The sequence below is a fragment of the Diadema antillarum genome, unplaced genomic scaffold, assembly GCF_040938485.1.
Source record: "Diadema antillarum isolate AM-2024a unplaced genomic scaffold, OU_Dant_1.0 seq00000368_RagTag, whole genome shotgun sequence".
Lineage (NCBI taxonomy): Eukaryota > Metazoa > Echinodermata > Echinoidea > Diadematoida > Diadematidae > Diadema > Diadema antillarum.
The window spans coordinates 2,607,558-2,626,585 of record NW_027271369.1 but is presented as its reverse complement, the minus strand read 5'-3'; the positions used below and the strand labels follow the sequence as shown (position 1 = coordinate 2,626,585).

Here is a 19,028-nt window from a genome sequence, read left to right as displayed (position 1 = left end):
AAATTCGCGCCCAGATCAACAGGAGGGAAATTGAATTCACCAAAAATCTCTTCATCATTTTCTGCGCCTTCTTTTGCTGCTTCATACCAAGTTCTGTCGCTTTCAGTCTACAGAGTGGTCATAGAGCCGTTCTTTTCACCGGTATATTGCTCCTGGTGAATAGTTGTCTGAATCCATTCGTGTATGCTTTCAAGCATCCACAGTACAAGAGAGCCTTCAACGCCATAATTACATGTAGGGTTAATCAGTTACAGAAAGCAGTAAAATGCACCACGAAAACAACCTGATTATAAGAAGATTTGAGTGCTTGTATTTGCTTTCAAATGAAAGTTGCTCGATAAGTAAGTTTATTCGTTAAATGGGTTATAGATAGCTAGACTCTAGTCATTTATTTTGTTCTATAGAAAATATGTCATTAAAACTAGAGGAGTCATTTCTTTGCATTAACTTTAAGGAACCATTTGGGATGCCCATCCTGGTTTATACCCGTTAGTACTTAACATATCAAATGACTTTGTAAAGTTTCATAAAATTATTTCCATTGTATTTCTTCAAGAGAAAAATTATGACAATGGTAACGATATATAGTTTTTTTAATTCACATGCCCAGTGCATCCTAAGTTGGTTACTGCTTAAAATGATAATAATAATGATAATACAATGTACTTATAATAACAATAACAATAACATAACATAAAAGGTTCATTATGGGCTTAGCCTAACATAAAAAGCAACTGAAGTTTACTGCTTGCTGTCTTTTACAAGGTTTGTAGGACATCGTAACTTAACATTTTACATGGTAAACATATATATATATATATATATATATATATATATATAATGGTATTATGGTATTATTTCCGCGTGTTGGAATAAGAGCATGAAGACGATGAAGGCAAACAAGTTGACATAATGCATTAGATTCCAACTTCATTTATTTGTAAACCACATTTTCGACCCTTGCACGGATCTTCCTCAAGGTAACAGTGATATTTGTATTTGAAGCTCAGCACAGAGCTTCAAATACAAATATCACTGTTACCCTGAGGAAGACCCGTGCAAGGGTCGAAAATGTGGTTTACAAATAAATGAAGTTGGAATCTAATGCATTATGTCAACTTGTTTGCCTTCATCGTCTTATATATATATATATATATATATATATATACAGTATATATATATATATATATATATATATATATATATATATATACAGTATATATATATATATATATATATATATATATATAAAACCTGAATTCAATTTGACACTTTGCAGTGTTTAAATCAGCCTGTATTCTAGAATCAACCGAAGCTTTTACCATTCAAACAGACATTTAAAAAATGTCACAGAACACTTCAGTTATAAATTGCAACAAAGCGTTACCTTATCGAAATCTTTATAAAAAATTAAAACAATCATATTCTCTCCTTGAAAATATCACAAAGGGGTGGAGGACTGCAAATGAAACAAAAAACCCTCAGTGTCATGTTGGATTTATATTTCCGTGCTTATTTCAAAAGAGAAAAGTACTTCTTTGCTTTTTTGTTGTTGTGTTAGTAATAAACACTATATAGTGCTAACACGTCGCCCTGTTGTTGCCCGGTTTCACTTTTCTGAAGATGATATTTGTTGGGTTGTTTAAACAGGGAACAACATGTAGTTTGTCCGCGGCTGTCCGGGTTTTTATAACAGAAGAGAAAATTAGATTTACTTTACAGTAACATCCCAAGATGTCCTTCCTTTCAAACTATCAGGCATGTCAGGTGACTCAAATTAATATCCTGTTATATTACACGTGATTTCAGTTCTTCAACGAGAATCTCCACTAAGATATACAGTATGTCCCCCCCCCCCAAAAAAAAAAAAAACCACACAAACAAACAAACAAACAAACAAACAACAACAACAACAACAACAACAAGCAATCAAAAACCAAGAAAATGCAATCGGGTTTTCGCATTGATAACTTTCAAAATGATTAAAAGATCTGAATGCTTTATCAGGGCATTAACTATAACTTCCTACCTACATGTTGCAGAAAACCCCATTTAGTTTTAGTGGTCACAGAGAAATGTGGATCGTTGTAAAAGCACGTCATGGGTTTGTTTCTTCGAAGTTCAGCACTTGGATGCTCTTGGAACTGTGAACACAATAAACAAAACTTGAAGGGAAGGGATTTCTGACATGCTCCACAAAGATCCTAATTTCTTTTTGACCACTGAAGCAAATCGGAAGGGATATTCTGTAAGATGTGGGGAATAAGTTATAGTTTCATACCCTGAAATTGTATTTGAATTGATTCACTTTTTTAAGTTAGCGTTGTGGAGGGTACCGTTCTATTTTTTTTTTCCTGGGGGGGGGGGGGGACATACGGTATTTACTTGTGCATTTTATAGAAAATGCCTTCATATGGATCATTTCTTAGCTTTGATCGAACAAGTTCATCTCGGACACTTCGGACGTGCGAGTCTATCAAAGGAGTTTAATGCTTCCCAGGTTAGCGTGCCTGGTCAGTGACGGGGCATTAATCTGCACATTACTTAAATATGAGACCGTTCTGAAGCAAATAATTTTCACACAACAGTAGATATATAATGTACTCTTAAATGAATCCCACAAGGATTGGAACAATCATCCCTCAGCATTCCCACTGATTCCCACTGATCGGTTCCTAGCCATCTCCTTTAAAGAAATCCGCAGTATAAGAGGAAAAAATGAAAGCAATGGTATTTGTCACTACTTCCCGATGTATTACAATTGCATTTCCAACACTGAAGATGAGTGCTAAGCGCTACCTGTATACTCTTTGGAACTAATCATAAAAAACAACAACATCAAAACAGACAATTTCTGCAGCAACATGACAGTGTCAATGAGGCAGTGTTATAGTAAAGACGCATTAATGGTTCCCTGAAATACAAATGCATGTTGATTTGTATTGATTAATGATACCCTCAACATCACTTTTGCGGTGAAACAAATATCTAGAAACATTTAAAGGACAAGTCCACCTTCATATACATAAAGATTGAGAGAATGCAGCAAAATTAGTAGAACACATCAGTGAAAGTTTGAGGAAAATCGGACAATCCGTTCGAAAGTTATGATTTTTTTAAAAGTATCTGCGCACTCACTGATGGATGAGAAGACTACTACAGTGTGTGATGTCACATGCGCACAACGATATAACGAAAATAAAAAGAGAATCTCACAAAACTTTACTTTTTTGAATAAAGTGCACATTTCTTCACTTTGTTACTGACGTATGTTAAGGGTAATATTATTCGCCTTGCCTTCTGAAAGAGAGAAGTCGAGTGTTCTTTTGTTATGTGAGAAAAATGGAAATATGTTGAGTTTTCTTTATTCTTTCTATATATCGTTGTACACATGTGACATCACAAGCTACAGTAGTCTTTTCATCCAGCCGTGACTGAGCAGAAACTTCAAAAATTCATAACTTTTGAATGGATTGTCCGATTTTCCTCAAACTCTCACTGATGTCTTCTACTATTACTGCTGCATTCTCTCAACCCACATGTCTATGAAGGTGAACTTGTCCTTTAATATATTCTTAACTAAGTTTTCTACTATTTTTCTTCAGATTACTTGGATACGCCCACAAAAAAATCCTTCCAAACCAGTATTCCTGCTGTGACCCCATCTGTCTATCATTGCTAAAGTAATGATATGTTTAACAATAGACATTGGAATGCACCTTCCCCTCGACTCAGCATAACTTGCATGGTTCTGTGATATCAATGTGACTAACAAAAGACATGGCGAGACAACATGCAAGTTATGCTGATTGCGTTTAAAATGTATTTGTGGTACTATACAAATAGTCCATGGGCCAGGCCAGATATTGGTACCATCTGAGGTGGCAAAACCTTTTTGGTGTCATTTTGTTTGTCGGGCATAGATATGCTTATCAAGCTATGATAGCATTTCCAAATGAGTATATAGCTTAGTCATAGTAAATGAATTTTTAACCAATTTGGTCTCGTTGTTATATCCCTATACTTCTGAATCGAAACTAACCGCCATACAAAGAAGAGCGCTGTCTTCTGTATGTTCCATAGAGCTGTAAAATGCAGCTCTATGGTATGTTCACAGGTGTTCTGTTGTAAACGCGGTGCGCTTAGTCTTTATTCAAGGCAGCGAAGGGAATATCCAAAGGTTATGATGTCCACAGCGCTTAGTCTATATTCTAGACGGCGAAGGGAATATCCAAAGCGTATGATACAGTGTATATCCTTTTATCTAAAAACAACAACAGCAACAAAAGCAATTCCTAATGAATTTTACCGTATTTTTCAATCATTTATCATTTTCCGGTGAAAACGCTACGGTGGAAACGCTAATATCACGCCAATGTCGCTTTATTTCCCTCCAACAATATAAGATAATGCAAAAACAATGTACCGGTACACTACGATACATTATAATGAATGATATTGTAAATGAACAGAGTGATTTTTGTTTAAAACTGATGTATTTGTTGATAGGGTAGTATAAAAACAGTATAGATAATCCCTTTTATGAGGAACTTTAGATATGATAACGGTACATTGGTCTAGATAAAGAACTAAGCGCACCGCGTGACAGCTGTGGACATCATAACCCTTTGGATATTCCCTTCGCTGCCTTGAATAAAGAATAAGCGCACCGCGTTTACAACAGAACACCTGTGGACATACAGAAGGCAGTGCTCTTCTTTGTATAGCGGTTTAGTTTCGATTCAGAAGTATAGGAATATAAATACGAGACCAAATTGGTTAAAAATGTATTTATTATGACTAAGCTACTCATTTGGAAATGCTGTCATAGCTTGATAAGCATATCTATGCCCGACAAACAAAATGACACCAACAAGATTGTGCCACCTCAGATGGTACCAACAACCCATTTTTCGGGTCTTGGCCCATGGACTAAAATTTGGGGGAAACGATTATAGGCTGAATGAAAAAAAAAAAGAATTAAAGCTAAGGAAACCCCAGAAATTTGACGATGCGTGGTACTGAATTTTGACATTTTGAAATCCACGAGTGTTTTTGCATTTTTTTTTTTTTTTAGTTTCCTATAAAAATGAAATATCTACACGACAAGGCAGACGTTAGATACTAATTCATTGGTAAAAGAAATATATCCACTTTAGATTATTTTCTTTTACTTCACCAGCACCGGAAACACTGCGTGGTGTAAATTTAATTCAACAAATGGATTTAATCATCAGGCCCCGACGACAGAAAGTACACTTTTACTACTTGTACACAAATATTTTACCAAAAAACAAACAAACAAACAAACAAACACTTTATTGTCGCTAGTTAAACGACTTCTGTTCACAAGCGTCATTAGCTTAAGAGTATTTTTTACTGATCTCTGTGAAAATAATAATCTGATATTTTCATGATAGGGATAATTGGTATTTCTTGAATGTATTTGTGTGTTGCTTTGTGCGTGTGAGTTGCAATTAAAGGCATTAGTGCATTAAAATAGTTCTAAAATGTGAGTTAGGGATAAAAACAACCACTGTAAAAAGTGGAATCCGTATATTAAACACTCAAAATATGAATAGTTAAAAAAAAAAAAAATGTTTCCAGACTTAACCGTCAACAGTTACGGTTTATTGAGAAAAACGCTGATATATCCTTGTATTTTAGGCTGTATCGCAAAGATTGATATGGTAGGATGTTTTGTGATACAACAGACCTACACATATGCAAATGCAAATGTGATATCCTGAATATTTTTGAAATCACTGCTCCCATAGGTAAGCAGGACCTTTAAAACCACGGAGCGAGCACATTAATGATGTTTTGTGTTACGATGCGTTTGCGTGCGCATTGAAATCGTATGTTTGCTTGCGTGCGTGTGTGTGTGTGTTAGTATGTGTGTGTTTGTGTGTGTTTGTATGTGTGTGTTTGTGTGTGTTTTGTGAGCGTCAGTATGTGTGATATGTCTTTATTATAGGAACTCTTAATTGTTATGAGTAGGGTGTGAAGCATCTTGTAGTAAAGTCGCTGAAATCTGTTCACTTCAGAAATACACTGTCCTCAGGTGAAGAAGGCTGATGCTTGGTCGCTCGACTCGTTGGACGTTCAACCAATCTGCACTAATACGTATAATAAAGTCGAGAAGGTTACATCGATCACTGTTTTTTTGGATAGTAACCAAAGCTGGACGAGCCGTTATTATACCCGAATTTTGTCTACGAGGTTTGTATTTGGTAAGAATTCTTCAATTCTTAATACAGAAAGAACATGCACATGTGTATTCTATTTGTTTTTGATCATACTCTCAGGAGAATGTGAATTTGCTGTTTTAGTTATTTATCATGCACACACACATATACTAGGTGTTACAAAAACATTTTCCACTTTTTAGTTCAAAAACTATAATAATATATCAGATAACACTGACATTGATATGAACAATAGCTGAATAGCGTACAATTTTATTGGAGGTAATTTAAAAGTAATAGCATAAATCAGTTTCATTAAATTTAAGATTTATTTCTAAGTTAGGTTTCAGATTTTGCTCAGTTTTCAACCCTTTGTACAACATTTTAAATTTGCTCAGGGGTCATTGGTGTGTATGGGAGTGTGTGGTTAACACCCTGACAATGGTCCTGAACAGTGGCCAGAATTGGAATGCGCTATTACATATTCATGAGAAATTCCACTATCACAGCTAGTCTTTATTCATCCTGAAATAATGCGTATGCAAGCATATGCAAACATGGCTTATTATTTCATGTGCATGCATTTTACCTTTACCATGAATTCAGACTAGCAGTGCCCAGGGCAATTTATCTTGAATTACAATTGTATTAATAAAACATTCATTTGTCGCCTTGGAGCAAGAGTCCAAAAGCCTAGTCAGCAGAGCTCTGAAAAGGTGGTATTCGTGGTATTGATGTCTATTGATCAGGGTCATTGTAAGCACACACTCGCATACACATCAATGGTTCTTGTGCAAAGTTCAATTTTGTACAGAGGGTTAAATTTGACCAAAATCTGGAACTTAACTTTAAAATCAATCATGGATTTAACAAAACTGATTCATGCTCTGATATTCAAATCCCCTCGAACTAAATTGTACACTATTCAGCTATTACTCATATCAATGACAGTGTTATCTGATACATAGTTTTCGAACTATCACGGATCAAAAGTGGGAAATGTGTTTTTGTAACACCTAGTATATTATGCATTTATATAATCCTACGTATGATAACGATATATATATTATACATATTTCCAGTCTTGAGGGGAAATGCCTAAAAATAGTACAGCTTCAAGGAATTTCGACTGAAAAAGAAAAACATAACTTGGTCTGACATGTTCTTACATTAAGACTAGATCAATATCCAGTTCATTGCATGAATGAGACATTGATAATGATACTTCACACATTAAAGGATCAAATAAGGGGACCTCCGGATGATTTTCAGACTTACATTTGAACAACTATGAATTAGTTAAACTGAGAATGGAGTTTCAGAATTCATAGTGATTGGGATGAGGAATGAGAATGTTTTCAAAATTTCAAACAAATTGAAATGAACAAGGATGATGACATGGCAGCCTCGCCATGGTTTCAGTTCATTGGTTTCTCTGCTCAAGGACAACAATAGATTCCACGTCGATTTATGTACTACATGATATGAAATTATAAAAATCGTCTTGAATGCCTCTTTAAAGAGCCATGCTAATAAAAAATGTAACAATGCTTGCTGAAAGTTTGACGTCATATATGATGGGAGGATAAAGTTGTGTAATAGTTTCACAAGAAACCTTACCGCTGAACCTATCCCTTTTAGCAGGGGCTTTAGTCGATTGGTGATTATTCCACAATAAATGAACTTTACAGAATTTACGAAAATTTGATGATCTGCCGTAATTGGATTATATACTTATAAGTATGTAAATAAAACGGTGGCATGAATGACCATAAAGACACCGACATTCACCTAATTTTGCTGCGGTCACAACTCAGGGCGGCGTCCGACTGATTTGTAAAGCTGCTCGGTCGCCACTGGAATTTATGCATCGTCCAACGATTTTTGGAGAAGTCGAGCAGGCTGTAAAGCCCGAGCGATGCCCGAGGGATGTCCTGCCGATTTATCGTCGGTCACCCGTCGATTTCATGTCAAAACTTGGGGAAATAGGGGAATAGGGGGGCAGCCACCGATTGATGACCATATTGGTAACTTGGAAAATGTCCATATACTGCCACCGACTGATCATTAAAGGGGAAATCGAGTCCAAAAATAAAAAAGTAAAATCTTACGAATGCAATGATAAAAATTTGACAGAAATCGGATAAAAACTAAGGAAGTTATGAAATTTTGAAGTTTTGCTCATTTTTGCGAAACAGTTCTTGTACACTGGATGTGAATATGCAAATGAGTGAACTGACCATGTCATAACCTCACAATTTTCCATTGATCGTGTACAAAAAAAGATTATGAAAATTCAATATTTCTGTCATTGAAGTGTAACGCATGATGTTATTCCTGGTTCAATAACTTCAGAATAGTGGTATGTTAGATATATCAGGATTTGAGCCTCGGGCATAATTGCGTTTCAATGAAAAAAATGGAAATTCCAAAATTTAAAATTATGTACAAACTATATATGGCAAGTCGTGAGGGTATGACATGCTCACATTCCATTTGCATATTGATATTGGCCGTTCAAGAACTGTTTCCTGAAAAAATTAGCGAAGTACAAAATGCCAAAACTTCCTTATTTTTCACCCGATTTCTATCAAAACTGTACCGTTGAACTCGTAATATTTCGCTCTTTCTTATCAGACTAACTTATATTTGGACTGGAATTGCGGCGGTTGGCGGTGATGGTGGGAACATCCGCCGGTGTCCCTTAGGCGTACTGATGGCGGCCGGCCATGCCGACCGGTCTCTGCCGGCAATTTCTCACGAGCTACCTGGTTAGGGCCTATTAATTATGACTGTCCCTCGGCCATCATCATCACCAGCATCATCAACAACAATAGCAACAACAACAACAACAACAACAACAACAACAACAACAATTTTGGTTTCCATATTAGAAGACAACGGGGTCTATGATTTCCCTATTTCTACCTCAACGACTATGACAGTATAAAGGTTCATCAGCCCAACACTTTTGTGAAAACATGCTGAATACAATCATGAAAGCCTGTATGTGAATTAACAAATAGCTTTCCTTCTACCTGTTTCTTCTCAAATTTGAGTTTGATTCGTCATTTTTATAAAGATAAAATAGGAAGTAAAAAATAAAAAAACAATAAAATTAAAAATTAAATCATCAGCTATCAACCTCAGTTGTGAAACCAAAGATAAATAACAGACAGATAATGGGAAAGCAAACACAAAGAAAGGCGAAACAATGATGACAAATCCTACCACAAGATTCTAGTGTTCCAAAACATCTTTGCTTCCCGCTCTATTTTTACATCATTTTCCATTTTCTATTTGCTTTAATATTTTTTCCACATTTCTTTTCATTCAATAAGCTTAGATAGATAAAAAAAAAATCATACATAATTTCTATGTCAAAATAACAATCAAAGCTTTTAGTTTTCCTTTCTCCCGCTCCGAAATGGCTGTCCATGTCTTCCCTGTCCCAGATGTTGCTAGCCCAGTCCTCTTCTGCGTAGGCAACCTCTGAGTGTCTGGCATATTATGTTTCTTCTTTCAGGGGGAGAAGTTGGTGGGGTTTGGTGGGGGAGGCCCTCCCCTGTCGCTTTCCAGATAGCCCTGGCTCCTCTTCCACCTCCAGTCCATTGGTTTTCTTCTGTAACTTTGTAATTTTGACTTTAAAAAAAAAATCTTTATTCCCTAAATCGATTGAGACAGACCGCTCGATTAGGTCGGTGCCCAGGCGGTTGCCGTCCAGACACGGAACATATTTTGGGCGGCGAGTGAAAAGTGGGCAGTCGCCGCCGAAATTCTAACTCCGTTGTAAAACTTCAGCGGCGACCGACTGATGCCCTAAAAAATCATTACTGTCCGGTCGGTCGCTGGTCGGTGCCAAGATGAAAGTTGGTAGAAACTCTCCTCTCCTCCAACTCTCCTCTCCTCCAACTCTCCTCTCCTCCTCTCCTCCAAACCGAAAGTTGCTAGAAACTCTCCTTTCGGTAGCCGAACAGAGCGATATTTGGGGTTGTGACAGCAACCTTTGATCAGGGGAGCATTTCATGAAGCTTTTTGTCAGACATTTCACCCGAAAAACTGTTAAAAGCTACTGAATTCCTTGCATCTGATTGGCTGAGAGCAATTTTGTCCGACAAAGTTGTTGGATAAAATGCTTCATGAAATGCCCCCAGATTGTATCACATGCTAATCCTAAAAAAGGAATATTTGTGTGTATGGCTAGAAGGCCATCATCCACTCCAAGTTTCATGATTATGAGATTTTATTTTTTACGTAATATTCAAACCATCAGAACCATGGCAGCACCAGTATTCATCACAGTCCTAAGAGAATATGACATCTTCTTCGAAAATCTTACAACCACCTTGGTTCCTCTCGAGTCAAGCGTCTCCACGCTATTCTCCACATCAGAGGTGATTTTTGTTATCTTCGCGTTAGCAGCGATCTCGTTCTGCGGCATCGTGGGGAACGTCTGTACAGTTCTTGCCGTCCTCGTTTCTCCTCAGCTCCAGACGACCACGAACGTGTTCGTTGTCAGCCTCAGCATCAATGACTTTCTTTCGTGCCTGACCCTACCGTTCCAGATCCTAACCACTGTGAGAGGCAAGGTTCTCCCGGATTGGTTCTGTCAGATACTCGGGGCGATGCTGATGTCTTCGATTGGGACGAGTGCTCTAACTTTGTCAATGATAGCTATCAATCGCTGGTTCCTGATCACCAAAGGTCGACATGTGTATGCCAGAGTGTACAACAAGAAAAACGCAAGCCTAATGATTCTCTTCGTCTGGTCTTACAGCTACTTCATGTGTGCTGGTGTTTCTTATTTCGGACCTGGAAAGATCGGCTATTCTAACTGGCCATATGTGTGTACATACAACGACGACGGTACAATTGCCGATTCTTATTCCACAGTGATGGCAACCACGACCTTGTTTCCGGCGTTCATAATCACATCTGGATTTTATGTCGACATCTTGCGTTACGTTCGACATCATCATCGACAGCTATTGTCGATTACGAAAGACAAGTCGCCTCAGTCGGCAGCTGTTTCGGGATGCAGGGATGGACCAGTCAACACTATCAGCCAAGGTGACGGCAGCACGGCAGCTGAGAGAATGCGTGCCCAGATCAACAAGAGGGAAATTGAAGTCACCAAAAATCTCTTCATCATCTTCTGCGCTTTCTTTTGCTGCCTCATGCCAAGTTGTATTGCCTTCAGCATACAAAGTAGCCATAAAACAGATCTTTACACCGGTATAGTCATTTTAATAAATGGTTGCGTGAATCCATTCATATATGCTTTCAAGCATCCCCAGTACAAGACAGCCTTCAAAGCTATTATCAACTGTCGGATAAAACAACTACAGAAAGACGTGAAATACACCACAAAAACAGTGTGATTGTAACAAGAATTGAGTGATTGCACTAGTCGCAATATAGGCAGTGGTCAGAGGATATGTAGGTAATTTGTTGAAGGGTTTTAAAGTGATATTGTTGTCACCTGTTCAAACAAATATTAAAAAAAAAAGTTCAGGAATCATTTTGCTTCATAAAGTGTAAGGAATAATTTGGTATGTCCATCCAAATTGTTATAAATCATTATTTTTTTTTCATTTATTGTCTTCAGCTAATTTCATATCAGTTCCATTCTATTTTATTTAAGAGCAAAAAGATACTATACTATATTATATCCCTCATGTAAAGTCTTTTGCCATAGGATTACACAGAGCACGAACATGGTGTAGTTTTACTAGCTAGCTACGAGCAGCTGGATGCGGTGCAATTGGTTACTAGCCAGCGTGATATAGTACTTTTGGGAATCCACGATCTGCACCCATCGTGATCGTGTGATCGATATCTACATTTCTCACTTAAGAATGTACGCAGTGCGCGTAGTAGCGATACTTTTGAGCGACAGTCCTGTGGCTTGTAGCTAGTCTAGCGCTAGGAGCAGCGCGGTGCGCGACAGCATTACAGAAATCTGTGGTGCGATGGCGTGTGTGTGTGTGTAACGTTAATGTGATCAATGCATTCAGCTCAATTGACAAAGTGACTGCTTCAAGTAACGGAGGAATGATCGCAGGAGGACACCATATCAGGTGCGAATTAGGAATAAACTAAAACCGATTTTGGAGATGATCTGGGTAACGAAGCCGCTTTAGGCCTACTTCTAACGTAGTCCTGGACCTCCTCGATCTTTCGGAGTTTTGCACGCTGTAGTGTAGCTCGTGTGTAGGAATCAACGTTGTTTACTCGGTGGCCTATACAGTACAGCGCAGCGGTGTCGTTCGCTACGCGCTGCACGCACTGCTGCTGCACTGCTACGGCCAACAAATCGTTCAGGAAACCTGCACATTTTTCCAAAAGGGAACCGTCATCACTCTAGTAAAATGCTCGAGAGGGATATAAAACAAATATCGACTGCTTTCTTTCGGGCCATGGTAAAACTATTTGACCTCGGTGATTTCTCAACAGTGCTATGTCCCTCGACTTCGTCTCGGGACATAGCACTGTTGAGAAATCACCTCGGTGCAAATAGTTTTACCATCTCCCTCTGCAGCAGTCGATATTTGTATACTATACTTTACTATATTATACTATACTATAATAATGACAATTCCGTATCATTCCTCATACCGAGTGTAACCAACCTTGATGAACTTTTAACCATTGTTTTTTTACTCGGATGAAATTACACATTCACACTGTTCCATGTGTATTTTCAACTATTTTGATACGCTGGAGCAACTACTGCTTTAAATCACCAGTTATTTGTATTTTCTATGAAAGTGCAGGTTGAGAAAGCATTATCTCCACAGTCTCACTCTGAGGTATGCATGTGTCCAACTGAAAGAACACGATTTGTAGAGAACAACGAATTCACAAGATCGGGGAAATCCTCAGATAGACAGTATGTACTAATCTATTCATGTCTCTACAATATGTTCTCTCGGCCATTCTAGTGTTAGGAAATACGCTGTTACAATTTGTTATTCCCGAGGTTCGTTCATCCGAGTATGGAAATAAGAATCGTTATTTCGAAGGTTCGTTAATCCGAAAACGAAATAAAGTTCGTGAACTCGAAGGTTCGCTCGTGTGCACCTTCTTTTCATTTTCGCAGTAGCGAACTTCAGTTCATTTTGGGGATAATGAACCTTCAGAATAACGAACATCACCCCAAAATGCCAGTCTTTGTATTTAAGCTCTGAAATGATAGCCCTCACTTTCCTGAAGACATCTGTGATGTTATTCACGATTGGTTTTTTGTCCCGATAAAGTTGTTGTTTCCCATTTTTGTTATACGTCATGAGTAGCATAACACTCATCAAAACTCTTTTCGCGTAAGGTTATTAAGAAAATATTGTTCTATGTTATTATCTTACTCATTCACGAGGGATTCAACATTTGACAAGATGTCTTTACTTTAGGGATTGAGAAAAAGAATGGAATATAAGCTTCGTCAAAATATCAAATTTTAGAGTAAGACACCAAAGACTATAAATCTAAGACCATAAATTATTATGTATTATATGGAAATATCTCTTACAAGTTTAGCGATACAAATTACTATTCATTTGTCATAATGATTATTATGATATGTGCACATACTATGTAAAATCATCTGAAAATGAGTCACATTGAATGGATGTATGTAAATATCTTTCTGTGGTGTAAATCTGCAATTTGGTATTCTACTTAGGACCTATATATCAAATTCATTCAAAATTGATCTTTATTAGTTAAAATCTTGATATCAATATTCTAAATGAATTACGAATCTTCACCACCATCACCATTGCCCAGTCGACAATCGTCAAGATTACTTCTATCACACCATCATCCCTGCTAATTAACATCAACATCAACACAGTCCAGGATGATGATACCAACCTAGCTGTCTCCTATAGCATAAAGAAATGAAAGCGTAATAAGAAAGTGATTTTAAAGTGTTTTCTTTCAGATCAAGAGGAACATCCAGTGAAGGAGACAGTACTGTGACAATAAAATATATTGATTACCGTATCTGTGATGTGTCTGTCATGGTTCAATAATATTTCCTTTTGTGAGCTGCAAACGAAATAAATTGTCTCGTATGAGTCCATTGTGTAAAGAAATAAAGGGCCCCTTCTATCCTATAGACATGCGAAACCTACTTACCACCAGGGACGCATTGAGATCTGTCTCCATGGAAACCTGGAAAGCTGTTATCAAATCTTACTGGTAGTTCGTTCATGCCAGTCGCTGCTGCTTGTGATGGTATTTGGCTTATTTTTAATATGAAAAGAAATCAAAGTTATCTTTAATGGTGTATGTAGAACGATCCAAAAGAAAACCTCATTTACAATTTACATTGAATCAAAATATTGGCATCCGTGGTATGCAGAAACGTTTTGTTATTCTGTTTGTAGAAGCAATTATTGTGTTCTTGTTGAGTTTAAGGGCCTTTTTACACGTACCGAGTTGCTTATCACAAACTTTATTTGAGTTTGTTTAATTACAATTTTTTTTTTCAAATTAAGCAATCTAGATACGTGTGAATGCCCAGTGAGCATAATTATGACTGTATTTGGTATATTGAAAAGTGAGAATTTCTTTTGTTTTTATGTTGGCACGAGAGATTAAAAAGAGAACAATTAAAGAAAAAATGAATGTATATAAATACATAATACATATTGAATCCAGGATTCAGCTTTTAACTTTTTGAGATAACGAGATAATTAGAAAGCACTTATAAAATGTTAAGAGCATACAATTATAAGAATAATTCAAGATTCACTGGATGAAAATTGGTTTTGAAATGGTTTAGATATCCAAAAACAAAGTAAAACAAAGCGATCCTAACAAAAGGTGGGTCCCACATTCTATTACGATCATTTTGTTTGGATATCTCAGTAAAAAAAAAATATCAAAACCAATTTTTATCAAATAAACTTTGAATTCATCTTAAAATTATATCCTCTTTCATTTCATAAGAGGTTTCTTTTTACGCAATATAATATATATGTATATAATCATCCAACTCTTTTGCTAAAACAAAGGAAAACAAAAGAAATTGAAAAGTGAATAACGCTAGAACGCCCAACTCACACACGCACACACACACACACACACACACACACACACACACATATATATATATATATATATATATATATATATATATACACACACACACTATACAAAATGATCCGACCCCTGATTGCTATATGGCATTCACTTCAACATCGGAGGGTTTTATCAGACATTATCACCGACAACTGATGTAAAATCAAGAAAGAAAATTGGCTCTAGCTGTCGTGGTCCGTATTTAGGTCTATGCTTGAACATCGATGAGTGTGTGTGTGTGTGTGTGTATGTGTGCTCATTTTATGTCTTCTGTTCAAACACCTTAAGGCACATTGTCCTTTTTTCCTTTCTTTTTTAGAGGGAGGGATGGGGACATCTTTGGTGAATCAATCAGTCAATAATGTTCCATCTCTAACGGCATAATTTCCAGTGGATTGACATACTGTATTCACAAATGGCATCAATAACAACACACAACGATAGCTCGACTAATCATGATTGTATTCCAATAACAATGAAAACTAAAATATTACGTAGTATATATATATATATATATATATATATATATATATATATATATCACGAATCAACTTTAGCTGTAAACCGGGGGTGGGGGTTGAAGGGGGATGTGGGATCCAACGCAACTGATGGCTACAATATGGAAATACTTTAGAGCAATGTTTCACAGCGGTAAGTTATTCACTTAATCGCGTCATTATCGCCCGGCATCATACCTTTCGTTCTGATGATTGAATTCAAAATAACAATGATAGCAATATTATACTCTCTAAAGAAATCCAGTGAAAATATTCACTCTTGAAGGAGTGAATACAAAAAAAAGAGTGAATTTAGAGTGAAATTGGAGTGAATTTTGAGTGAAAATGTTCATTTTCACTCGTTTTAGAGTGACATCAGGGATCACTCCAAAATTTTCGAGTGATCCCTGAGGTCTCTCCAAAATGAGTGAAAATGAACATTTTCACTTAAAATTCACTCCAATTTCACTCTAAATTCACTCTTTTTTGTATTTACTCCTTCAAGAGTGAATATTTTCACTCGATTTTTTTAGAAAGATACTGATGATAATCACAATAACATTGATAATAATAACAATAATAATAATAATCATCATCATCATCATAATGGCAACAATAATAATGATACTAATGAAAGCAATTATAACAATAATAATTATAATAACGATAGTGATATTGATAATGATAATGATGATAATAATAATAATATTTGTAATCAAATCCAATCCATCAAGATAGTCATAAAATATTATGTTAATGGACCCTGAAGAGTCTCATACATTCATTAATCATTCTGGAGTCAAACTCTTGCCAGAGAACAGACCATGGTTCAGAAATTCTGGGCTCAGAAGATTTTGTGATGACAGTGATTATTTTTAGATGTGAAGATGCTTTATCTGCTAAGTTTCTGTACAGAAATCTGAAACACTATATAAGACACACGAAGACTCCAATGTCACGTTACTGTGCCATGTGCAATATACGATCATAGGAATGTAAATTTTAATGGTGAAAAGATCCGATTTTCTAAAATCTGTTTCACTGTATTTTATGTGCATTCAGGATAAATCAGAGCGCTTTCAAATTATCCAACTGAATGTGAAAGCCTACGCCTGAATGAGCCGATTGATCTATTGTGTAAAGTAGAGCGCATCAAGTCACATCAATGTATTTTGCATCAAGACGCCGATCGCGAGTGAATAAGTTTCCATGAAAACCAATTTCTTTATTCATACAATACCAAGACTTTTTGTACCAAACAGTTCCCTCTAAGTAAAATAATAAACAAGAAAAAAAATTGTATTCGAAGTTACTTCAATTGATAGAAAATAAGTGCTTGTAAGGGTTTGTAAGTGCATGCGTCTGGCTTTATTCACCATTAGACATTAGACGTCGTCTATCACTATGAATACGTCCTCAAATAACGATCTAAAAGAGATCGTTAGCGAACCATTCATCTAAAGCAAATTGATCTCATACCACATAGGGAAGTGCTTCTTATCAACTTTACAGTGATTCATACATTTTTTTTTTTTGGGGGGGGGCAGTTTTATTACAGCCTCTATCTTTTTGTTTGTCCTTACTATACCGCTTACCCAAATTTTCAAATCCTGGTAATCTGTGCATCTTAAAATCTCCACGAACTATCACTGACTGTTTCAAGAAAAGTTATGTCACGTGATTGATCAATGCAGCCTGTATCTACTATAAAAGCTGAGATGTTTCCCATTCCGCGGTGTAGCAGATTTGAAATCCAGAGTATTTTCTAATTTTTTCGTTTAGTTTCGTATAAAAATCAAGTATTTACACAACAAGGCAGATGTTAGATACGATACTAATCAATTGGTAAAAATCATCCACTTTAAATTATTTTCTTTTACTTTATAAGCACTGGAAACCCTGAGTGGTGTAAATTTAATATAACAAAATAATGGTTCTAATCGTCGGGCCCGATGACTGAAAGTACATTTCTAATACTCGCACACAAATATTTTACAAAAAAAAAGAGACCTTTATCGTAGCTGGTAAAACGACTTCTGTTTATAGGCGTCGTTAGCTTACGTATTTCTCTCTGATCTCTGTGGAAATGATCATCTTATATTTCCAGAGGGGTCAGTGGTATTTCTCGAATGTATTTGTGTGTTGCTTTGTGTGTGTGAGTTGCAATAGCCGCGGGCCGAGCACATTGATGATGTCTTGTGTTACGATGCGTTTGCGCGCGCATTGAATCCGTATGCTTGCCTCTGTGTGTGTGAGTGTGTGAGTGCGTGAGTGTGTTTGTGTGTGTGTGTGTGTGTGTGTGTGTGTGTGTGTTTGTGCGTGTGTGTGTTTGTGCCCGTCAGTGTGGGTGTTATGCCTTTATCTGTTTATATAGTATACAACGATATCGTTATAAGCAGGGTGTGAAGCATCTTGTAGTAAAGTCGCTGAAATCTGTTCACTTCAGAGCACATCACACTGTCCTCAGGTAAAGAAGGCTGATGGTTGGTCGCTCGACTCCCTGGACGTTCAACCGCAATCTGCAATAATACGTGTAGTAAAGTCAAGAAGCCCACATCAATCCAAGCAATTTTCGGATAGTAACCAAAGCTGTACGAGTCGTTATACCCGAATTTTGTCTCCGAGATTTGTATCTGGTAAGAATGCTACCGTTCTTAAAATACCAAAATTACATTTACTTGAGTATTTTTCAATTCAAATTCAATTCAATTCAAATTGAAAATTCAACATCACACACACACACACACACACACACACATATACATATATGTGTATATATATATATATATATGTATATGTATATGTATATGTATATGTATATGTATATGTATAATTATGTATTATCACATAACTTACACTCTTGTGATTTGTTAGTAGACTACAAATGACAATTTGAATTGAATTGAATTGAATTTGAATATATAATGTATATATATATATTGTAGACTTGTAGGCTTGTCCACGTCCGTGATTGGGGCTGCATTGTTTAAAGGGGATGGCGAGTAACTGATCAGTGGGAATTAGTGGAAATGTTGGGGGATGATTGTTCAAATCCTTGTGGGATTCATTTAAGAGTACATATCTATTGCTATGTGAAAATTATTTGCCACAGAATGGTCTCATATTCAAGTAATGTGCAGTAATGTTCCCCGTTACTGTTCAGGCACGCTAACCTGGAAACATTAAACTGCACATTACTTGAATATGAAACCCTTCTGAAGTAAATTATTTTCACACAACAATAGATATGTAATGT

The 19,028-nt window shown here is 36.5% G+C and overlaps 1 protein-coding gene across 1 annotated transcript; it reads left to right on the top strand.

The window, feature by feature from the left end:
• Positions 1 to 10,465: 10,465 nt before the first annotated feature.
• Positions 10,466 to 11,569, top strand: LOC139731372 (G-protein coupled receptor moody-like). The gene has a single exon (XM_071642263.1). It carries the CDS (start codon positions 10,466 to 10,468, stop codon positions 11,567 to 11,569), a length of 1,104 nt encoding a protein of 367 aa, XP_071498364.1.
• Positions 11,570 to 19,028: the final 7,459 nt, after the last annotated feature.